Consider the following 25,233-nt stretch of genomic DNA (forward strand, 5'->3'; position numbering starts at 1 on the left):
TTACTAATTTTCCCACCAATCTTGCTGCCAAAAATGGGACCTGGTCAGTGGTGCGGGCATTTCCATTAGCTGGAGAGACCCTGGTCAGCATAACAAAGGATGGAAAGTTTTTGAGGCTCACAGCCGTTCTATGCTGTTCCTGCTTGGGGTTAGGTGTGAAGCACCTCTACCCAGAGCAGGCTAGGTTTCTGACCCACAAGAGCAAAAGGCTCCCACCTCACGTGGTCAGAAACATTTATAGAGGCAGCAGGCTGGTGGGGACCAGTCAGGTACACACTAGCGAGTTGATAGGATTTCAGGAGGCACCTCTGAGTGTATTTCTTAATAAATCGAACACTGGTATCAATATGGGTGTATTAAGCTGAGATGGTTGGTACCAAACATCTTGGAATTCGGTGAAGCCATTATGGAGCTGGGGAACTCCTACTGACAAGCTCCCAGCCCATGTACTCAGTATGGCTTCACTGTGAACTCATAACATCTAAGCATGGACTTAAACATTATAGGGGAATATCTGCTCATGCAGTTATGAACTCACATGAGGGATAGTACACCCTGCCTTAGGGCTGTAAGACCTGCAGTAGGGGTGACATCCCTATGCCTCCTGCAGTGCTGGTAAGCCTGGCACACAGGGATGTGTGCCAGGTGGACTCTTCACTTTTATCTGCACCAAAACATGCAGACTGCAGTGGCAGTATGCCTGTGTTTGGTGAGGGATCTCTTAGGGTGGCACAATACATGCTGCAGCCCTTAGAGACCCTCTTTGTGGTCACAAACCCATTGGTACCTCTGATACTTTTTACAAGGGACTGATATGTAAGCCAGGGGTTTGCCAATTGTGGAAAAAATTGTACAGTTTAGGGAAAGAAGACAGGCACTAGGAACCTGATTAACAGGAATCCAGTGCACACTCAGTCAAAAAATGAATCAGAATCAGGCAATATGTGGGGGGTAACCATGCCAAAAAGGGTACTTTCCTACATCCAGTGTCTACCTGAAGCTCAACTCAAACAATACAGAATTCCTGTTATTTGCCAAGAATAACAAACAAGAAACTGTACAAACCAGGCTCAATGACATGAACGTTCATACTTTTGAACCTCAACTTACACCAAATAACAAGTCACTTGGTTTCACCATGGATATCAAACTTCCCTAATGGAACACTGCCCAAAAAACTAACATGGCTTGGTGCCAGCTCTCTCTTCCATTTCAGAACTGCTGTTCAAGCCACTATTTTCTTGTTTGAGAGGAACGCCCTGCTTCATGGACTTATACAATGGATACTAGCAACCTTTGAAGGTATCATACACATCACAGCACATTCTAATTCAGGACCTGAAGAAATATGATAACATCCCCCTCTTCTTTTGCTGACAAGCTCACTATCTCTGGAAGTTCTCAGCACACCCGCAATAAAGAACACACAAAACTGCAGACTAAGAAATGCAAAAAACAAAACAGCAGGCATTTTCCATCTATGCACCCAGGATTTGTAACAACATCCCCATACTCGTCAGGACCACCCTAATCACTTCTTCAATTTAGATGATGGTTGAAGACTCACCTCTTTAAAGAACATTACCTCACAATGCATTAACTACTCTTAACTCAGTCACCTCTCCTATCACATGTTGACTTTATGCTTGCCTTTCTTTCTGTATAGGGCTCAGCTGCCTTTAGGCTAGGTTCGCACTATAGAAACACAATATACACACATGATGGTAATAACAGCCATGGATCTTTAAGTAGTGTTTTCCAAACTCTGCAGGAAGATGGAGTGAAGGTAACTGACTACTCTTCTAACTCTGTTAATTGGGTCCAATGATTGTGCATGAAATAGAGTAGCCCGAAAGAGTGAATATACATGGGTAACCTAAAGCTTTTCGTTTATCAAGAGCGCATGTACTGGCTGCCAATAACGAATTCAGAATGAATAAGCACTTAATGTGTACTATAGAGGTATGCTCTACCATGTTGTAGCCATAGAGCAGATGAGTGCCACAAACCATGTAACTTACGGTTATATGGGAAATTCAGAGCGACCCTACTAGTTTGTCATTAATCAAGCTATAACCATACTCAAAATATACTGGTTTATCCACGTGCGGATCAGATCAACATCAGACAGCACTGAAATTCTGTTAGCTAAATGCATAGCCTAACCACAAGTGATCGACCAATAGACTGCATTTACTTACAATTTATGCTTGCAAGTTAGCATGGCCTCAGCTATAGGCAGTTGGTGTGTGAAGCAGGCGCCATTTATGTACTGCATGATTCGACCAGTCACATCAAAGGGTTCTGGAAAACAATAGTATATATGTTAGAAAGATAGGTAAACAGCATACATTGCACTAACTGAAGCATGGATGATTTATACTTATTTAATTGTTCAACATTCTTATGTAGCACACTGGCACTTAGAAACTTTTCATCCAAACACAGAATCAATACTTGTAACAGTCTAACAGGATAACATTGAGAACAAAAGCAAACAATTGATTCATCAGTAAAGAGGAGTCAAGGAGAATGGGTGAATGGGAGGATGGAAGAGGATTACAGTAGGACTAAGTTTCATCAAGAAGATAGAATATGTATATTTTCAATTGTTTCCTGAAGATGAAAAGGGAGGGATGAGTTCTGACATTTCTTTGTAGAGAGTTCCCTTGTGAGTAAGGCCGGACCAGGGAACGTGAGCGACTAGTTTACTATATGGTACTCACTTATGTAAGAGTAGCACCCTGCACTAATCCAGACAAACCTTACAGTGATTTTCGTGGTCTTAGACAACCGTAGAAAGCTCTCTAAGCGGCAGCTGTGGAAAGCAGCCTTCAGGCTTAGTCCAGAAGGAGAGTAAAGCAGCTTGTTTTACCAGTACTTAAGCTTCTGGTATGGGTTAAGTGAAAAAGAATCACACAGTATAGTTATAAAAATAGGTATTTTATTACAAACACTCTCTAACACAATGTATTATCTCCTACCCAGAGATATGAACACAACACACACAATACTTAGGAAATAGAACACGTAAGTAGCACAAATACACAGTGGTCTCCGGGGAGTGGGGAACCAAACCACAGACTAAAATAGTAGAATGCGAACCACGACTCAAGTCAAGAATGGACCCAGAAAACGTAGAAGAGCCGGGGACCCAAGGAACCCCCCCAAGGTAATTATCTAAGAACCCCACGCATGGAGGTCGGGACCCTTCCCAGAGGACCCTGAAGACACCATGTGGAAGATGGAAGGTTGGAGAGTCGCCCCACCCGTGGATACCCCTAGGAACCAGGATACCTACACAAGAGAAGCCAGGTGCATGGGGGTCGAGTGACGTCAGAAATTGCCGTAGACCACAATGGAGGACTTCAGTAAAGATGCTACAAGCGATGAAGACGAAGGAGTCCGGTGGAACCCAAAGGTGGATTCAAGGTCAGAAGAACCTGCAAGCAGAGGGGACAGTGTCTGTGCCACTCAGGACTGGCCAGAAGGCACGGAAGACAAATGCCGACCGATCTCGGAGATGCCCTTGTAGTTGCAGCTGTTAGGACCAGGCGATGCATTTACGAGCTATCCCATGTCGGGTGTTGAGAGCCAGGGGATCAGTGTCCGTCAGGAGCCACCAACAAGCCTTGGCAGCGGCAAACAACGTGGTCGACAAAAAAGGGGCAATGTCGGGACCAGCAATTTCCAAGTGACTCACCACGAGTAGGTAAGTGAGAGCAGGCCCGAGCAAGCAGGGGAGCCCACTGGAGCCAAAGAAGACCCTCAAGAGGACAAATGGGCCGGAGGCACAGGATTCACACTAGGGCCTCGAGCAGCTCACCAATGAAGAAGGTCCATGGTGCAGAGGAAGCGGTGAGGGTGAAGATCTTGGCTGTAGGAGTTGCTTAAGGTTGTAGCTTCTTGGAGCCCGAAGATCTCTAGAGGAGAGAGCCACCAAGCATTGGCAATGGAAAGTCGATTCGGTGCACAGGGATTCTGTTCTGGCGATGGATACTGCCTCAAACTCGGTATGAAGACAGTGCAGGCCTTGAGGGAGTTATAGAACCACCAGAATGGTCAGCTGTGTTGCAATGCCTGCAGATGCAGGAGCGTGACTCCTTCACTTCAAGGGAGGTTCCATCAGGTATCTTGGATGTCCACAGGCCTGGTGAAGAACCTATATGGAGCACGGACACAGAAATTGCAGAAGACCAGCAGGACAACGAGACCAGGAGCAGTAGAAATCTTCCCCGGTGCAATCTCAGTTTCCAAAGCGAAGTCCAGAGTGTCCAGATAGTTGAAGTTGAAGTGGTGTGTGATCTGAATCTTATGCCATGACAAATCTAGGGACCCACCCTCAGGTAAGCCCTTAAGTACCCTTAGGAAAGGGTTGGGACGATTCAGGGCGGTAGACAACGACTCCCTGAACTGGTTTGAACTGGAGTATGCAAGGAGGGCATCAAATGTGACCTTCAAGCAGTTTCAGTGGAGCTGGCAAGTGCCCCCTCCCTGCCCCAATACACTAAACCCTGTCTGGGCGGTGGTCACACCTCCCTTTGACAGTATACCTATTGTTCTGCCTTTTCCTGCTCAGGCTTGGCTCAGCAGCAGGAGCGCAGAAACATGTCTCTGGTTGGCAGCAGCCCTAGCTTGCTGTCCGGTTCTGGAGGACTGTTACCGAGAGCACTGAAGGCCTCCCAGAGGAGTTTTAAAGTTCACGGAATCATACCTTCCACACCGTTTGTGGTTTGGGGGTATGATTCCAACATGTTTAACACCAAACATGATAGGGTTCGTTACAGCCAGTTTAGAGATGGTCCTCACCTAAAGACGCATAACCACTCTTTATGTCATAATGGCTGATGCCCTTACAACCTGGGGGAATGGACTCTGAAGGTTGTAAGGGTGTCCCGCTCATGCAGGGACACCCTGACACTTACGACCCATCACTCTGCCTTCAGGATTGAAAGGCCTGCAATAGGGGTGACTTATAGGTCTTAAGTGTAGTGACCTCAGAAATACATATATATATATATAACTTCTATCCTCCATTGAACGATGTGAAGAAATCTCTAGCTTCTTTTCTAACAAAGTCAACTTGATTGAACTCTCCTTTGCCACCATCCCTCTCCCACCACAACCACCCCCCCACTCATCCCCCCCACTCATCCCCCCCACAATATCCCTAAAACTAGTTCACCCTCTCCCACCCCGCCTCAAGTTCTCTCCAAACCCCTCACCATTCGCCCCCAATATGTCTCCACTGTCACGTGCCACTATGCTAAAAAGTATGCCTCATGGAGGGAATTCTCCCCTGTCTCAGAAACCGCTGTCACCAATATCATCACAAAACTCAAACCATCTAATCGCACCAAAGACCCTCTTCCTGCACACCTGGTTCAAGAACTCAAACATGTCATTGCTCCGATGTGGACCAACATCATCAATTGGTCTCTTTCATCGGGCTGTGTTCCTGCCTCCCTTCAACTAGGTCAAATCTCCCCATCCTAAAAAACACCTCCGCTGACCCCAACGAACAACTTACGCCCCATCTCTAACCTTCCTTTCCTCTCAAAAGCACTGGAAAAATTTGTCCTATCGCAACTTGATAACCACATCGCCTCATTCAATCTCCTTGACAGATTCCAGTCTGGTTTCAGAAAAGGATGCAGTACCGAAACTGCCATGCTCAATATTACTGACGACATCCATCGCTCCTTAGACAAAGGTGAATCCTCTCTACTAATCCTCCTTGACCTCTCAGCCGCCTTCGACACTGTCCATCATCCTACCCTTCTTAACACCTCGAAGCTCGCTTCGGTATTGAGGGCACCGTACTCAAATGGTTCTCTTCCTTCCTTCAAAACAGATCCCAACAAATTAAGCTCAGTCGCTGCCTCTCCAAGCCCCAACCTGTCTCACTTGGTGTTCCGCAAGGCTCTATCCTCTCCCCTACCTTATTTAACCTATTTATGGAACCTCTCACACTCATCCTCAAACAAGCTAAACTATGCTATCACCTCTATGCTGACGACACCCAACTTTACTACAGGATTAAATCTCACAATGACATCCTCCACCTCAACGAGACCCTGATTAAAGTACAAACTTGGTTCCATCTTAATCACCTCAAACTTAACCAGAAAAAAACTGAAATCCTCCTTTTCACTCCCAAAAATAACTCCCTCCCCATTCAACTGTGGATTAAGGATATAACAGCTCTCAACTGCTCCTTCTCCCCCTCGAATTCTGTCAAATCCTTAGGCATCAGCGTTGATTGTAACCTGAATCTCATCCCATACATCAACAATGCTGCCAAGGGTGCCCTCTTCACCCTCCACCACCTCAGAAAACTCAAACCTTTCATACCAGCAAACGATTTTAAAACCGTTGTCCAATCGCTTGTCCTTTCCCGTAATGACTATGGTAGCGCCACACTCGCTGGCACCCCTAAAGTCCATCTAGCACCGATCAAATGTGTTCTCAACCTTGCCGCAAGACTTATCTCAGATTGTAAAAAATTCGACCACATATCTCCGGTCCTAAAAAACCTCAATTGGCTCCCAATAGAAGGTAGATCCACCTACAAGATTGCATGGATCACACACAAAGCACTTCACCAAAACACCCCCTCCTACCTGGCAGAGAAATTGCAAAAAGCTGGGTGCTCCAGGTCCCTGAGGAGCTCTAACTCCCTCGTCCTTATCCCTCCTAAACTCAAGCATAAAAAAGCCCAATCCCGAGATTTTTCGGGGAACGCCCCCACGATCTGGAATTCTTTCCCCAAAGATCTTCGATGCAACCCTTCGTACCCCCTCTTCAAAAAGAGACTCAAAATACTCCTTCTCAACAAATATTGGGGAACGTAATTTCTCTTTATTCTGACACTTTTCTCTCCTAGCTCCCTGTTTCTCGCCTCCTCTCAACCCCTTCCCCACCTTCCATCCCTCATCCCCCCTGTCTACACCCTTATCTCCCTCTAAATTTCTACACTACCCCACCCCTATGGATCTCCATCCCCTCCACTCCCCCCCCTCCCATTCTAATACCTTGTTTTATATTACTCATATTGAAATACACATTGTTTATTTTGTTGCAAATGTCATCGAACTTGTAAAGCGCTCTGATACCCTCGGGTTATATAAAACCTTGCTATATAAAACCTTGGAAATAAATACATAAATAAATATATCTGTTGTAAGTGGTGCTAGCACCAGCTTACACAGGCTGCAATAGCAGGCCTGGAGTCACAATTTGAGTGGTCTCTTAGGGGTGGCATACTACATGCTGCAGCCCATGGGAGACCCCTGGTGTACCATTGCCCTGGGTACCTTAGTACCAGATACTAGAGACTTACAAGGGTACGCCAGTAGCCACTCTGGAGTGTACCCAAGTACTCACCATGTTCAATTTAGAAAGAAAGCACAGAGAATGAGATACTGATTAGCAGGATCTCAGTCAGACGAGTCAGAAAAACATAATGAAACCAGCAAAAAGTAGGGGTGACCATGAAAGCAGATCCTACTTTCCTACAGGAACCAAAAGCAGCCACAGTAAAAATGCTCAAATCAGCCCACTCCCTTCATCTCCTTGTGCAATTGCTCGTACTCCATCATCCATTCTCTCACGCTCTACTCTCTCTTCTCCTTTTCTCTCTGCCCTCCCCCTTCCTCCATTCCTCTCTCTCTTTCTATTGAAGCCTTCCAGTGCCTGCTGTATTTAACCTTGGTATTGGGGGTGGCATCCGTAGCAGCCATGGGCCTTAAAACATGGCCTTCAAGAGCTCCAGCCCATCTGGGAAATTCCCGGTGGAATAAAAGGCCTGTCCGGTCCTTCTCCTGAGGCTGCCGCTCCAGAAAAAGATCAACAATGGGAAAAATGTTGTTTTGAACTTAAGAACTTCAATACTTAAAAAAGTACATATGTGAAGGATTTTTAGGCCTCTTTAGATAGGTAGAAGTGATGAAATATATTGCCTTGTAGGCCAGGCAGCAGAGCTTGGAGCGTATCCTCTCTTTCACTGGTAGTCCAGGGCAAATCTAGTTGTAAGGGAAATAACACGCACAACCTAAAACAGAGTTTCAGAAGCTGTTCTGTCCCATCCCATCCTGCACTGTGGTGTTAGTTGAGATGTATATTTTTGGAGGACACAGATATAGAGAAAATAAGAAAAATCCATGAGAAAGTTTTCAGTGGTTTGGGAGATCAGTGGGCTGCACATGAACAAAGAAAACCAATGATGGGGAGCTAAGAGTATAGATAACATGTTCTTCTCCTACCTGAGACTCTCTCTCACATTCATATAGAGTATAAAATAATAGTTTCCCTACTTCAGCACCATATACTTCACTTGAGTGGCAAATCATTAGGCTAGTTTCACACTATCTTGTACAGGAGAAGCCTCCCATTCTGATCTGGTGTGCACATACAGCATAGGGAAACAAAGCATTCTCAGACAAGGGCATGTAGAGTGCAACAAATTCAATTACGCCGGACACCCTATTCCGAAGGTTTAATTACACAATGTCCCTGCTGCAAAAATATAACCACGCAGTGCATTGGCCCTCCAAAAACTGGGAAACTACCTCAGTCTCTCAGGGAACATATTCATACATCACACCTCTTAGTTTCAAAACACTGTGGCGCTTACATACCCTCATGTGAGTTAACCTTGCAGTATCTGCCTTGGTAGTTCAATAAATGGTGAGGTGGCAACAAACGCACCTTCACAGAATTGAGGTTAATTTGTCCTAAATCTAACCTATGTTCACTGAATTATTCGGCTATGTCTTACATTTCTGTTGGGAAGACACTAGGCTGGTTGTAATGACTGGGGCCAAAATCTGTGAGCAGGGCCTACTTCTCCTACTCAATAATCCATCCCCCCCTGTGGCTTGAATTTGCCCACCTGGGTTGTCAGACCTCACAGATGTCTTGGTTTAGGTAACCATCTTACTGCTTACACAGTTAATCCATGGGCCAGGCAACTGCCATCCAGCCTCAGAACCTCATCAGTGCCTTACAGAAACAGGATGGGGACATGGAAAGTCATAGGGACATGGATACCACCAAGGCATTCTACCCATTGGGTATCCAAAAGGTTCCAGTAGGCCGAAGACAGAATAAAGCGGAGGGGTGATGTATATGGCTGTGGCCCTATGGAAGCATGTATTATATAGTGTGTGAGTTGGGTCTTATAATACCATTACATTCAGTCTGCCTCCTAAAAACAATTGCTTAATTTAAATCAGGTGTAAACCAATGTTTGAGGTATCATCTTCCTGAGGATGTAGAAGACAAGCTAGATCTAGTAGCACAACAATCGACCACCTCATTCAAGTGCTTGTGGACAGAGTTTAAATGTGTTGCCGCTTATGTGCGACTATGTTACCTAATCAGCTGAAAATAATCCATCACCACCAAAGTGGTTTCTAATCGACAACAATTGGAAACATCGTTGAGTTTAAATAATCTTTATTGGGTTTTACAATAAGAATAACAAAAAGAGTAGCAAACACAAATCTGGTGGCAAAAATAGAGATTAATTGAAAGGGTGTAATATATACTATAACAGTATATAGGCATTACAGAAGAGGAGGAGGGGCAACGCTGTGCAAGTTTCTGTATTAGACTCAGTTCTATTATCAGTTAAATTAATACCTAGCTTGTACAGAAGACACATGCAAACATATCATTGTAATATTGTTTCTTATACAAGAAAAAAATATGATTATCCTGTAGGGTAGCAGGTAATATCCTATTAAAAGGTGAATGCACAGGGAAACAAATGTCAGCACTTAGAAAAGAGCGGTAAGACGGTAGTAATTAGTTGTCAGGATAGAGTTAGATCCAATACATGGGTCCTAGGTGCGGAGGTGAACATATACAGAGAATCAGTGTAGGAAAGTGCCCCTTTTTGCATGGTTAGCCCCACATTTGGCCTGACGTCTGATGCAACCTGACTTGATGCGCCCTGGGTCCCTGCCAATCAGGTTCCCAGGGCCTGTGTTGTGTCCCTAGACTGTACCTTTGTACCCACAATTGGCACATCTCTGGCCAAAGGTAAGCATCTTGAAAAAGTACCATGGGTAACAAGGGCACTGTGATCAGGGAAGGCATCAAAGGACTGCATCACCTATTGTGCCACCCTTATTAGGTCGGAAGGAGCACTGTGAGTTCCTGTCCAATGTCGGGTCAAGAGGCAAGTTGAACTCACCCGCTAATATGAATGAAGCAGAATCACGAAACTTCTTAATTTGCAGGGAGAGTTCATCCCAGAAGGAGGGATCATCTTTGGTGGGTGCATATATGTTGCTCACAAATAACCTTATGTTGTTCTTGGCTAGGTTCCCCTAATCCATCTCCCCTGCTGTCTGAGAGACTTGACACCAACTCTATTCTGGATTTCTTGTAGATGATAGTTATGACCACATTTTTCTTATCTATCGCCGCTGAGAAGGCTATATCTGAAAATTGGTAGTTTCTAAGTGAAGTGATAGGAGTAGAATCAACCTTGGTTTCCTTCAGGAGGACAATGTCTCCTTTCTGTTTGTATACGTAGTCCCGGACTTTCTTTTTTTTATATGGTGTTTGAATCCCTTTACATTTGTGGTGGACAAGTCAAAAGATTAGGATAGTACACAGATTTAGGACTTAGATCCCTCCAGTTGAGAGACATCGTTGATATGGAAATTGAAGTCACCTTCCACCAGAACATTAGAGTAAGCCAAGACAACAGAGCTGCCAAGGAAGGTAGTACATGCTAGAGACACAACATATCTATAGTCCAGTGTCTCTGAAGCGTAAATCAAAAGAAGAAAGAAGTGAGAACTCTACCATTCCCTCATTGAGAATGACTACCCTACTCACTATTCCCACAATCAGTCACAAACTAGATTCTACAACCCACATGATTCTCAATTTTCAGACATGTGTCAGAAGATACGCAAAATAATAATTCAGTGACCTGAGGAACTCCCAGTAATGCTTCTTAGGGAGCCGATGTTCAAAAACCCCAAATTTCAGACCCAGTGCCATTAGTTGCTTTGCATCACAAGTACCTCCTACCCAGGAAGTTTGAGTAATGTCTATAAAGTAAAGTCAGAGCACCATAGGTAAAGCCTGCACTTGCATGTTAATAGCTGTCTGCCAGCAGGCACATTATGTCAGAAAACAAACACAGACATACAACCTCATACAGGTAAAGCCCTTCCCAAGATTAGGCCCACACAAAATGGCACACAATTTTACATCTATAAAAGACCTAATTCTGATTAAAAGAAATGTAAAAATGTTGAAGGGATAACCAACATGGAAATAGCAGAGTCAGTCATCAAACAAGAACATAACGGATCAGATAAGGGTTGTTTCTATTGAACAAGAGGGTATGTGGTGTAATGGTCAGAGCTGCGACTTTGGAACCTGGGGACCAGGTTTGAGTCTCGGCATTGGCTCAAACTCCTGTGATTCTGGGAAAATCACAACACCCTCCCCGTGCCTAAAAAATAACAAGCATTGGCATAGCCAATAGGTCTCGCATTTGGGACCTTATAAGTGTTTAGCCATGCAACACTTAATGTTGTTGCACAAAGGATATTGTGCTGGATAACTAAACACTTATAAGGTCCCAAAGGCGAGATCTATTGGCTATGCCAATGCTTGTTACCTTTGTCCTGGAGGTTCCTTTGTAATGTTCCTGTTTTTTTGACACAATTTGAGAGGCACTAATCTCCCTCCCCCCAACGGCAGAACTGTTTCACCTTCACAACATGGCTTGTGTACCCTAAGATCAGATAGGCCTAAATTTGGTTTGCCTGCCCTGTATATTCGAGAGGTTTTCCCACCTAGAGCGCTTTACCAAGGTAACGTTTGTTGTCAGATTTTATAGTTTTTGGGGCACAACATGAGAAAAGGAGGTACTACGGAGGGACTACCGAGCCTATTAACAAATAAAAAGCCAGGATTTTAAAAGGACAGTAACAGGAGCCAATCGAAAAGACGGGCGGAGCTTCAAGTCCTTACCTAAATACAGCATGTCTCAAAGAGACAGCGCAAGCGCTGCCTAAGCAAGACCTAAAAAACTTACAGGAACTTCATTAGTTAGTCAGGTCACACAGTCAAGCTTACTTAACTCAATCGAAAATCTCATCGCTCAACTGTCAGACTTTACAATAATTAGTAGCATGAATGAAAAGAGCTGAGAAGAAAAAAAGCTGTCACCCTAAGCCAAAGTCTAAAGTCAAATATCACCTGCACATTGTTAATCTTACTATTGGTTACTTTTACATACAAAACCACTCTCCCACAAACTGTTTCTCAGGCACACTGTAGACGTTGATGGCATTGTAACATTCCAGCAAATAATTGTGGACCGAGCAAATGGTTATATATTAACCACATGAAGAAAACTGTCTCATATTTATAACTGCCAAACAAGATAAAGCAATCGTACCAAGCATACGTTCAATTGACGTCCATTTGCTCGCTCCAACTGACAGCAGAAATGACATTTTAAAGCGAGAGCAGGAGTATGCACAACTCTGACAATATCCAGAGCCTATCACACTGCCTTTGGGCAACTTTGCCAATAAACGCTGCTTAAAATAATAAGCAGTTGTCTGGGTCCAAGGTTTAGACACTGAACGGTGTCAAAGGTGCACAATCATTCTTTTCACACCGCAGTCAACATGCTTAATCCCAGTTTCCGACGCTTACAACACGAGTGTGGACACTGTCAGTGAGATCTTGATTTACTATAACCATGTTTGCAACATATGGTTCTATTCCTTTAATGCTATCATATGTTTCTACGTCACCTATGAGGTCTTAGATAATCTAAATATTTCATTTGAACCTTTTGGGCCGCATGTCGATAGTCCTCGTAGAGGGTGGGGACTTAAAGATCAGCAGAGGGAGGCAAACGTGTGCTAAATAAAAGCATGAGGATGTCATCCCCCAACGCAGTAGGGAGGAACAAACAGGCTGGCACTGCTTGCAAAGCTTGGGTGATTGGGGAGGCTACTGTCAAGATGAGGGAGGCTAAAGTCAAAGGAGATCTACTTAGACAGTGGTTACCTGTCCTTGTTCTTTCCTTTCGGTTTCTTCCCGATGGCGGTGGCGCTGTTGGCGCCTCGTGCTCTCTACCCGACTTGCGCTATTATGGTTTGTGGTCTCTCTGCCCTCAACTCACAGCCCGGCACAGCCACACTGCACATATGGTAAGGAGGAAGCCGAAAACTGCGCATGAGCTACAGCGTCCTCGATGCGTGCTGATGACGGAACTGGGAATCCAACGCTAGCTGAGACAGATAGAGCGCGTCCTCAGTTCGAATGCTGACCGCGGTGTATGTACTACGCTGGAGCCCCGGTTCTGATGGATTTAAAAGATAAACTAGGCAGGGGAAGAACAGACGGAACGAGCCCGGTGCACGTGCGTACCTTGCTCAGGTTTCGTCAAAATCCTGCAACACTGCGTGCATGGTGCAAGTGCTGTGACAGTGTTTGAACTGAAACAGTGAAAGATCGAGGTCTCGAGATGACTAGATTAGGTCGCCATGTTTAGTGAGGCAAGTGCGCATCCTATTTCCAACTAATTGGGTTTTTCTGTTAAACAAGCCGTGGCAGGGCGGATATCTACAATTTGAACAGGTTAAAGTTGTGCAATACCAGTGCTGGCATTGTATACTGGGCAGCAATTGACTAACGCCTCCGAAAGATTTTCACAGAGGTTGACGTGTGCCTGGCTTTAATAACAGGCTTCTCTCCGCCACATGACGCTGACCAACTCGAGATGAAGCTATAAAAGCAACACACTTCAAAATGTAGGTAACTAGAAACTAAACAAAAGTAAAAAAAAAAAAAAGTGACGAGGAGAGGAGGAGGCAGCAGGGGGAGGGGAGGTAGGAGGGAGCCTGCGCCTGTTTCCCTTGCGGGAGCGAGCAGAAACCATCTGTTAATTACGAAAAGATGGTTTCAAAACTCGTTCCCACAAGGGAATCGCCAAACGTGCACGTGTGGCAATTGAAAGCAATGCAATGCGCGCACGTATTTGGCCCAAAAAAGTGAATCAATTACTAAAGGTCTCCTCGTATGCAGCGCATGCGAGCTGCGTAGGCGAGTCCTAAAAATTAATGTGCCCTTGTGTAATGTAACTGGTGCTTATATATAGCACTCCAATACCTTTGGGTCGAGTTTGTGCTATATATAAAAAAAACTTTACAATTAAAAAAAAAAAAAAAAGAAATTAAGAAAAGAGTGTAGTTATGTGTGGACAACATGCTCCACAAATGCCTCAGGGTGAAAGTTAAATGGATCAAGTTGTTCTAGGGGAGGCTTTTTTTCCAATAAAGCAAGAACAGTGGCAGCTTTAAAAAACAAAGGCAATGAAAGACACTGAGGCCTTAAACTGATATTTAACGGCATAAAAAGACAAAGAAGAGTTGAACCAAAGAAGGTATTTGATTGATAGCAATAATGGCAGGTTTAGATCATTTAAGAAAATTGTAAACTTGAGCTTCAGTAACAAGGAAAGAAGAATAAAAGATGAGTGGTTGGGAATTTATATAATCAAACGCAGTGTTACAAGAAGAGTAGTAAGAGGAAGTTTTCTCATTTTTATTACAGTAGAATGAGAAATCAACGACATTTAGAGAAAAGATAAGAAAATCTGAATAAATAAGTACTACTACCAGAAGGAATAAGAAGCAATGCTAGAGGTTTGTGTACTGAGAAGAAATTAGAAGTAAATTATAAGAAAAAAAAACTTAGCACTTTTGACTCTCAAAAAATTAAGTTTCTGACATGCAGGTAAATGTGAAAGGAAACAAGGTGACTAATGTTCACACCACAGTCTCTATAACTGTCACAATGATGATCTCAATAGTGAATCATCTAGGGTTAGTCTGGTATAGCAGGCAACTTTGAAGATGTACGCCAATAAGGAAAATCTAAAAAGGAGTAACGTGATAGAGCCATGGATATATAGACAACAGACATGGCAAACCATGGGTTTATAGGAAACAGGGTAGTACATAAGGTAAAGCAACACTAATTCTACTTTAGTTTTCAATGCGTTTTTATTGATTTTCGAACATACAATTCAATTTGGCCACAGCCACCAAATTCTTAACGACAGAACTTCTCCTCCAACTTGAAGTCCACTGCATTTCCCCCTGATTTTGGATACTACTATAACAGTCCCACCGTTGAAATTCTCAAACTATCTTGTTCCTCCACCAAAGAATCTACTGCGGATTACCCTTTTCCATCCCATCCTCTCAGAGCCATACCCTAGAATTCTTTGTATTCTTGACTGTCCCCCTACCTGAGGACACTCTGTTAGACTCATGCTAATGAGTCCCTACTCACTGTTCTAAAAGAAGGCTCTGTTTTTCCTGATAGTGTTGCAGAGCTCTAGCTCCCTGCTGTCAAGAATATTCAGCACAGCCAATCTATTGAAACAATGTAGTTCCCTCAATTCTTTAGCCATTTACGTCAGCAATATTGCCTACTATTCCTCGAATCCCTATTCCTTCCCTTGTGCCGTTCCAATAATCTTTTCCACTCCACGGGCCATCACATGCTTTGCAGGCAAACTGTGCCCATGGGAGGCATAGGGGAACTCCATCTTGCCAAGATGTTGCTGCCACAAGCCTGTGCAATATATTTTTTTCCATGTCCAAGCATTCAAAGGGTGGACAGCATTGGATCGAAGGACCAAAAGTATTGCCTCTGGGCGTTCGGCCTGTTGGGACCTTGTCACCACCTCAATCCACCCCACTAACTTCCTCCAGAAAGGTTAGAGGCAGGGGCATATTTATCTCTCCACAGTCAATCCAACAGAGACTCCCTCCAGAGTGTCACATTGCTCTAAATTAAGGTGGCATGTAATTCCATCGTTAAAGGATTTTGAAGAGATTCTCCCTCCCATCTGCATGCCCTGCAAAGTTTTTCCTTTAAGGAGTATTTCCTCTCCTTAATCAGGATCTAATGGTATCACCAGTTCGTTTTAGGTCTCGCTAGAGTCAGCGCATGCGTTGATCTGGCGAGACATTTGGTAAGCGGGTTTTTAAAGTGCTACCAAAGCCTTTTGCCGGCCACCAGCTTGCTCTTACGCGCACAAGCACGCACGCCTCGCTGTGCCTCTCCAATGTTCTGTTGCTGATCTCTTTCGCGCGTGAGCGCGCACACAACTCCCGTTTTGTTTACACAAACATTACCGGCTTGTTGATTTTAGGCAGTGCACCAACGAAGAGTTTCTGCCCATTGTTTTAAAATCATGACACTGTGTGTTTCCTCACAACTGAACTACCTTTAATATGTGAAAAATACGCGCGCGCACACAACAACCGTTTTGTTTACACAAACATTACCAGCTTGTTGGTTTTAGGCAGTGCACCAATGAAGAGTTTCTGCTCATTGTTTTAAAAGCTTGTCACTATTTGTTTCCTCACAACTGAACTACCTTTAATATGTGAAAAATACATGCAACTTTATAATTGGCAAACAACATTTTCACCTTACTATTTATGATAAAGTTGAACACAATTGTTTTTGTATACCACACAATAAAAAGGCATCTTCGGAGTTCTAATGAAAATAGAACATTGGTCACAAAGATCTGAGTTCCCGGGTGGTCTTAGGAATGGACTCTGATATTGGTATTAGGAATTGCCTTTTTCTCCTGGCTACAGTTTCACAACAGTAAAAAGAGGGAAGCAAGACACAAACCATGTGTGAAGTAAACTCTATTTCGTTAAATATAGCTTGAGAGCCTCACCCGCACAGCTGTTTCAAGGTAAAAGTAAAACTAGGCAGCCTTGATATTTGGCAGCCATGACTTTTGGCTGCACCAGTAGCGGGCTCCTAAGAAATACTTTGGTCCCCTGCGCTTGTTTTTCATCCAAACATTTTTTGTCCAGGCTTATGTTGTACTTTTTGCGGCGCCCTCACCACCCTTCCCTGTGCTCCACTCGTTTTAGTTGCATTTTTAAATGGAGCAAACTCGGCCAGAAGGTATTGAAGCTTTTTATGTGTGCACCAGTTACATTTTGCTAGGCCATATTAATTTGTTTGTTAGGCTTGGGGAGATGAAGTGATTTGCCCAGAATCACAGGATGTTGAGCCGGCGCCAAGACTCTAACCACAGTAGGCAGCTCTGCTCGTTGTGCTACATCTTCTCCTTGCAGGAGAGTGTTGCTTTACTTTTTGGCAGGCACCTCTCCCTACTTTTCTTTTTTTTGCATGTTTATATTTTACTATTATTTCTGCTGGAGAGAACACGTGTGCTGGTCGGTGTGCTGTGCAGTCTACGGGAAGGGATGTGGTGCATTTCAGTCCACAGCACACTTGTACTGCACTGCATTTACTTGTTTTTGTACTTAAGTTCATTGATACTGGGATGGTTTAACTAGTAGATGTTGTTGCCAGATTTATAGTACTTGAATTACTCGCAGCAGAAGGTTGTAAGGATTCAGTGTGCCTTCCCAGGGTTAGACCCCATAACCACCTTTTGTCGGGGCGATCGATCAACTCACTGAGCCATCCCCTGGAGCATATTTTTTACCTATGCTTTCGCTCAATAATAGAGCTTTAAACCAAAACCAAACTGTACTATTTGGTCTATATAACAGGAACCAAATAAAATCCTAAACTATCTCAAACGGTTTCAATTATTATAATTAATTTGTCCCTATGTACTTTTCATTGATCATACAGCTCTCTCGAGTAGCATAGCAGGGGCATGTTGGCACTAGAAAATGTACATAGACAAATGAATTAATAACGTCTTTTGTTAACTTGAAAATACCCTACACAATATATTCCGGTGGCCTTCTGCCTTGTGTGCACTTTAAAAAATGACTGCCATAGATGTAATTGTGATTGCATTTAATGCACAATGGATACTTTTTGGCTTCTGAGGCTAGAATGCTCAGCAAACATACACAGCTCTCTTCCCATTTCAGCGAAGAGTCTGTATTAAAGTGCCCATGCCCGCAGCTGCTGACTGTGCTTTGATCGTGGGGTGAAATCCAATCGATGGGATGGCTGAATGAAAGCTTCGCAGACTTTGACATGTGTACTACCGTACAGATGTAATTTAAGGCGTACTCACTTTACAGAGATGTTTCCTATGTTTTAGGCACCCATGAACTCTGCGCATGTCTTAAATCTGCCAAACCAAGCGGTATACTCTTATCCAATACAAGTAAATGCTTAATTTCCACTCCACTAAATAGTTCACTCATTGCCAGTCAGTATATTTCTAGTCATTAAAAGTCTGTCTTGCTAACCACCAATAATAGGATACGTGAAGAGCAATAATTTGTAAGCTTACATCTGGTGCTATATTCAAAACTCTCAAAATGGCTCTTGTTAGTGGGAATCTGTACAGGTTGGCATTCTGGTGTAGCCATGATGTACCTTGATTCTCTGGTGCTCACTGTGTGATCAATCATGTGATTTATCCGGATCTTTCTTTGCCCATTCGTCTAGGTGGCACAAATGTGCGGCCTAGTAGTATTTAGTCAGATATGAGACTCTCAGACCCCATCTTTGGCAGTTCTGAAAATTGTGCTCTCCTGCTTTTTGCCCTGCCAAACGAAATTGAAGTACAGCCATTGTAGACCCAGCAAGTATTCTCTCTTCATATATGCCAGTAAACACTTTGGGCAATATCATTTTAAGACCTGCTGTGCAGACTACCCAGGGCTGTGGTTCTGTTTTAAGTGTGCAAGCTTCAATCACATAGCTCTGAGCAGGGTTACTAGGTTGATCTCATTATTTTTGGGAGGGTGTCAGCTTATTCAATGTCTAGGTACCTAATGCTAGCATCCAACCCTCTGACGGGGTTGACTGTTCTGTTAAAATCTGGATTGTGGCGTAAACATTATCGGCGCCATCTTGTCCTTTTCAGATCCATACGTGCGCGTAAGCAGCGACCATTTTGATTGCCATGGCCTCTCTGCCCACTCCCGATAGCCAGCCTCTCTCTCTCTCCCTCACTCCCCAGCCCCGCAAGCATCCCAGACAACCCCCGGTCTCTCCTACTTGGGTCATAAACGCACCTCCAGCGCGACCCTGCCTCCGAGCCACATCCCATGCTGAACCCCCTCACTCTTTCATCTCATTCATAGAACAGGCCCTTTTGATAACCTCTTCCTCCCTGCCCGATTGTCCGGCCTGACCCCAGGCCATCACTTAGCTCAGCAGATGCAGTTTATTGCCCCCTACAGTAGGACCTCGCCCCACATCAAAGGAGCGGGGATTAATCAATGCCTTCACCCCCCCCTAGATCCGACCGATCGCCCACATTCCTGTTCCCAGCGGAATGTCCAGCTGCGCGATAGCCATCATGCTGTGATTTGGGTGGGGACCTCTACTGTAGATATGTGTGAGAACGGGCCTGAACCGGGGATTCCAAAGATGCCTTTGTGAACTTCAAAGCAATACCACGGATGTCATAAATGTAATAAAGCCATAAACCTGTGTATAAGAGGCCAGGCCTCAGAGATGCGGTTAGAGCACCTCGAGAAGATACCCTGTTGTCTGATTTGACGTGTTCTGCTCCGTCGGAATAAAACTTCTGTTTCCTGCCTTCCAGCCCCTGCCTCTTTATTTGGTAACCGAGAGTTGGGTGAGAGGCGGCTAACGCCGGGCAAACCTTGAGAAGGGGTAATCGACCTGATCTGCCTGACCCTTTTTCCTCAATTGGCGTCCCAAACGTGGGGCCCATCAGCGACACGTGAATCCAGTGGGAGAGGTCCTGACGACGGAGTGAACGACTGCAACGATCGGGAAGTGCACCTGCCCGATAGACCCTCGTCTGGCAGCCGATCATCCGAACTTCACTAGTTCCGAACAGACCTCTCTCGAGTGATCTACGGTCCTGACTGGGAACCATCAGGAGTGCCACGACAGAAGATAGAGGACGATCGGGCGCTGGAATCGGAAGACAGGAAACTGTCCATACGGTCTGGGTAAGGTCGTGTAACACGACAAACTGTGAAATATTTGATTGATTGGAAAATACTAGTATTACTCTCCGAATTGTTGGTTCTCTTGGAGATTCTCTGTCTGCAAACGGAGAGAAATAAAAGTATTCTCTCTTCCTTTGCAGGTAGTGAAGGGTAGGTAACGCAGGCTTTTGCCCCCGTTGTAATCCGTCGGGCCTATCTTTCTCCCCCACTGATTGATTGTTTGCCCGAACATTGTGTGTTAGAGGATTGTTTTCTCGAGAATTCTCTGTCTACAAACGGGGAAAGATAAAAGTATTCTGTCCTCCTTTGCAGGTAGTGAAGGGTAGGTAACGCAGGCCTTTGCCCCCGTTGTAACCCGTCGTGCCTATTTCTTTCTCGCCACTGATTGTTTGATTGAACGGACATTAATTGTTCGACATTTAGTTCTTTGGAGGTATTTTCTGCTGACAAATAACGTGGAATAGAGATATTCCATCTAGTCTTTGTAAGCAGTGAAAGGATAGGTAGTGCAGACTTTTGTCCCCATTGTAACCCGTCATGCCTATCTTCTCCCCATTGTCCAGTAGTTGGTTCAGCCCGGACCGCTTATTAAAGGTGGATCATCCAGCTCCTCTGGAAGGCACCCCTAATAAGGATATGTTTTTAAAGTATGGACTAGTCGCCGTAGCTTATAGTAGGTTATGGCATAAATATACTAAAAAGGATCAGGAAAGTCAGTGGCCACTGATAGGATCCTTCAATGACGCAAAAATAAGCGTGCTGGAAACAGCCCTTTGTAACAATAAAACAACGCCCACTATGCTTGATAGTTTCGGCATGTGGCGCAAGGAGACGGAACAACGAAAGAAAAGAAACAAAGTCAGACTAGAGAAAGAATTGCGAAAAGCGGCTCATTTAGCTGCGAGCAAGTTGAAAGAAGAGATAAAGGAAAGAGAGGGAGCTAGACTGAAGCAAGAATCCGAGACATCGAGCCAATGTCCCCTTAGAACACCCTCTACGCTGTACCCTGAGCTACCTTCGAAGCAGCGGACGAACGATGATCTACTGCTTGGTCCCCCGATCATCTACATGCCCCCTCCATACGCCCCTTCCCAACCTCTAGTGCAACACACGCAACCCCCTAGCACAGGTGAGAGCAGTGCCAGAGCCTCGGTCCTCACGGCCTCCGCGCCGGCCGAGCCCCTTGTACTCAGCGCAGCGCAAGCAGCAACATTAGATGAGCCCGAAACTAAGAAGAAAGACTCTGCTAGGCTCCATCGATTGAATAAAGATGAACGAGCAGGGATTGATAAGATCGCAAAGACGCTAGTAGAACGGAAAGAAAGCGAAGATTATGTGACAGATATATGCAATACATATGCTGATAACCACAAACGACACTTTGTTGCACGTTTCTGTTACCACACCCTTAACGCCTATGAAGACCGGTATCGTAACAAAGGTCCTGAAAGCCTAACGACTCTGTATAGAAAAGTCGACATTGGAGAACAGGGCGAGGGTGATGTGACGGACCTCTTCTCGCGCACGCTTGAAGTCTTCCGCCACCTCACTGAACAGAGATTAGAGGCCGACACCACGACCCCAGCAGCAACTGAGCCTCACACCGAGAAAACTGACACCATGATGCCAATAAGAGAAGCGGCACCTTATTGGGTCCCCTCACGAGGACAGGGAACACACGACGATATTAACCACCAAGATGCGAAAGGGAGGGTAGTGTACAACTGGGTCTACCAACCCTGGGATCGGCAAGACATCCTGACTTTCCGAAAGTCCTTGCCCGATCTACGAAAGAACCCCACTGCCTTCTACACAGAATTAGATACCGCCTTGGGTTCGACGATTATGACCCTAGCGGACATCGACTTGTTTTTCGGCCTATGTCTGCCAGCTGATGTGTGGAAGCAAATCCGGAAAGTCAACCACCTTGAGCTGTTCGGACATACCTGGTCACAACTCGATGGCATAGACAAACAGCGAGAGCCCGGACAGAAACCCTTGAAATCGATTCTAGACCTACCAGACAAAATAGTACTAAAACTGAAAACCATAGTACCAGAAAAGAAGGTGGACTGGTCGGTAGTAACGGCCTGCTGCCAGAAACCACAGGAAGACGCCTCAGAATATTTCTCCCGGTTCGAAACGGTGTTCTCCGATTACAGCGGCCAGGACATGACATCTGCGACCGGACATCACTTGTTCGTCCAGAACTTTGTAAAAGGCCTGACACCAGAAGTCTCGTAAAAACTGCAGACTAGTGAAAGTAGTTGGGCTGCCTCCAAACCCGCGGCTATCCTTCCGATGGCTCAATACTACGAACGGCAAAAGAACGAGAACGATAGGGCGACTGAGAAAAAGAAAAAGGATTTGAAAGAACGAGTGATGATTGCTCAATTGCAAGGAGTGACGACAGGAAGGGAACAGTATAGAGGAAACTACCAGTCGAACGCTCATAGAAATTCACCCCCTAGAGACCGCACACCCGCACCAGGCGCTCCATGAACAGACCTCGATGAGAACCAGTGTGCGTTTTGCAAAGGATATGGGCATTGGAAGTCCCAGTGCCCGGTCCTGCTAGAAATTTACAAAAATAGGGACGCAAAAGACGTAGCGGGTGGGCCGAAAAATAAAGGACAGGGACGAGGGCACACAAACGACGCCAGAAATGACAGATCAGGCAGACCGAACACTTTTGACCACCCCCGACAGAACCAATGCCAGCAGACTGACTGTGACGATGCCCGCGACTTCGCATAGGACTGCCTAGGGCAAGGGAGGGATCCAGTCGAGCTCTATGTTGACCAGCAAGGTCCTTACGTCACCGCTAAGGTCCTAGGTACGAAATCTCCATTTCTGGTAGACACTGGCGCGACACGTAGTGCGTTATCTAAACGAATGATTCCAAGGGCACCCTTGTCTGGCTCACGCAGAACATCAATAGGCTTTGATGGAACGCCCTCCACTAACCCCTTATCCGCACCGGTCTCCTTCGACTTGGACAGTAACCCCACTGACACGACGTTTCTGCTTTCCTCCAACACCCCAGATGCCATTATGGGACTTGATTTACTGAAGCATTTCCGAGCTACCATCAGGTGTTCACAGGACGGAGTTCGAGTCATTCTGTACGATAACCCGACTTTGCTCAGACCTCATCCCGCACGACACATGTTCTCCATCTCTGACGCTGACGCATCCTTACTTGACTCTCTGCCTCTGTATCTGTGGGCTAAAACTGACGCTGATGTAGGACGAATGATGATCGACCCCGTGCACATAACTGTTCGCCAAGATGCGATACTCCAGAAACTTCCACAGTATCGGATATCGCCCGAAGGTGAGAAGGCATTGGTAATGATAATCCAGTCCCTGGTAGAGGCAGGAGTGGTAGAGGAAGTAGTCAGCAATGTTTGCAACAGCCCTATCCTACCCATTGTGAAGAAGCAGGGCGAGGGAGACGAGAAAGCGTACCGCTTCATCATCGACCTTCGAGAGGTCAACAAGGTAGTTGTACCTCAGTACCCCGTAGTCTCAGATATCGCCACCATTCTGACCCTGATTCCTTCCACCGCCACCACCTTCACTGTAATAGACCTCAAGAACGCTTTCTTCTCCATCCCCATCCACCCAGACAGCCGCTACCTTTTCGGCTTCACGTTAAAATCCCGCTCATATAGATTCTGCAGAGCTCCCCAAGGTTACACAGAAAGTCCCAGCATCTATAGCCAGGCCCTCAAGAGACAGCTGGACGCCGTTCAGCTACCGGAGGGAGTGGTGTTGATACAGTACGTCGATGACATCCTTTTGGCGGCCGACACCACTCCACTTGCAGTCACAGCCACCATCCAACTCTTGCACTTCCTTGCAGAAAATGGCCACAAGGTCTCCAAGAAGAAGTTGCAATTCTGCCAACCCCAGGTCACCTACCTAGGCCACCTCTTGTCCAAAGACGGGAGAAAGCTTACACCCGATCGAATTCAGGCCATTCTAGAAACCCCTGTCCCAAAGACCCAGAAACAAGTCCGCTCCCTGGTAGGCCTCACCTCCTTCTGCCGGCAGTGGTTGCCAAATTTCAGCCTCATTGTAAAGCCACTACTTTCCCTACTAGCCAAAGATGTCCCCTTCCCACTCCCTTGGACCCCCGAATGCCAATCTTCCTTCAAAGAACTTCGAGACGCCCTTTGTTCTGCACCAGTCCTAGGAACCCCCGATTACACCAAGCCCTTCTCTCTCTACACTCACGAAAGGGAGGGGTGCGCTTTGTCTGTCCTGACTCAAACTATTGGCCCCAAGCAACGACCATGTGCCTATTTCTCTGCCACCCTTGACCCCGTAGCGAGAGCCTTGCCTGCCTGCCTTCGAGCCGTAGCTGCCGCTGCTGTCTCTATCCGACAAAGTGAGGGGATCGTACTATCGAATTCCCTCACGGTATTAGTGCCCCATGCTGTTGACACCCTCCTGAACCAGACTAAGACGCAACACCTGACTAGCGCCCGACTGACTGGATACGAACTGACTCTGCTTGCACCCCACATCACGCTGAAAAGATGCACCACACTGAACCCAGCCACCTTGTTGCCTCTGCCCGAAAACGACCCAAATGTCCCCCCTATACATGACTGTGTGACCCTCACAGACGAACAGACTAGGAGTAGAGTTGACCTCCGAGACACCGCTTTCACAGACTCTGACGGAGAGCTATGGGTAGACGGCTCTTGCATCAAACTCTCCGACGGCACCACCTCAGCTGCCTATGCAGTAACGACAGCCCGAACAGTAATTGAGACAGCCCGCATCACACAACGATCCGCACAGGCGGCAGAACTGATTGCCCTCACACGAGCATGTATTATAGCGACAGGGACCACGGCAAACATTTACACGGACAGTCAGTACGCCTTCGGAGTGGTTCACCATTTTGGACTCTTGTGGAGAGAAAGGGGATTCCTGACGTCCCACGGCATGCCCATCCTCCACGGAGATCTAGTCTCCGCCCTGATTGAAGCAGTTCTCCTCCCCAAACGATTAGCCGTAATCAAATGCCAAGCACACAGAAAGGTGACGGACATCATAGGACAGGGAAACACACTAGCCGACATCACTGCCCGAACCACAGCTGAGAATAGGACGACGACCCGCATGTATGTGACCAGGTCACAAGCAGAAAAATGGACTGACGCTAGGGAAACAATTAAGGACATCCAGATGGCCAGCTCACCACCCGAATTAACTGAATGGGCACGGGTGGGATTGAAAGACGATGAAGGCTGCT

The 25,233-nt window shown here is 45.7% G+C and overlaps 2 protein-coding genes across 3 annotated transcripts in view; one reads left to right on the top strand and one right to left on the bottom strand.

The window, feature by feature from the left end:
• PACS1 (phosphofurin acidic cluster sorting protein 1) overlaps nucleotides 1-25,233 on the bottom strand; it is a 1,445,983-nt gene that overhangs the window by 194,539 nt on the left and 1,226,211 nt on the right. For both annotated transcript variants that reach the window (XM_078660756.1, XM_078660757.1), the window contains one exon: nucleotides 2,202-2,304. In XM_078660756.1, coding sequence (XP_078516882.1) covers nucleotides 2,202-2,304 — 103 coding nt within the window. The remainder of the gene's footprint in view (nucleotides 1-2,201; nucleotides 2,305-25,233) is intronic.
• The window catches only part of LOC144782567 (uncharacterized), a 36,668-nt gene continuing 31,048 nt past the window's right edge, over nucleotides 19,614-25,233 (top strand). The window contains exons 1-2 of the mRNA XM_078661948.1: nucleotides 19,614-20,101; nucleotides 20,274-21,895. Coding sequence (XP_078518074.1) covers nucleotides 20,499-21,895 — 1,397 coding nt within the window. The 5' untranslated portion in view covers nucleotides 19,614-20,101; nucleotides 20,274-20,498. The remainder of the gene's footprint in view (nucleotides 20,102-20,273; nucleotides 21,896-25,233) is intronic.

Source organism: Lissotriton helveticus, chromosome 9 (genome assembly GCF_964261635.1).
Source record: "Lissotriton helveticus chromosome 9, aLisHel1.1, whole genome shotgun sequence".
Taxonomy (NCBI): Eukaryota; Metazoa; Chordata; class Amphibia; order Caudata; family Salamandridae; genus Lissotriton; species Lissotriton helveticus.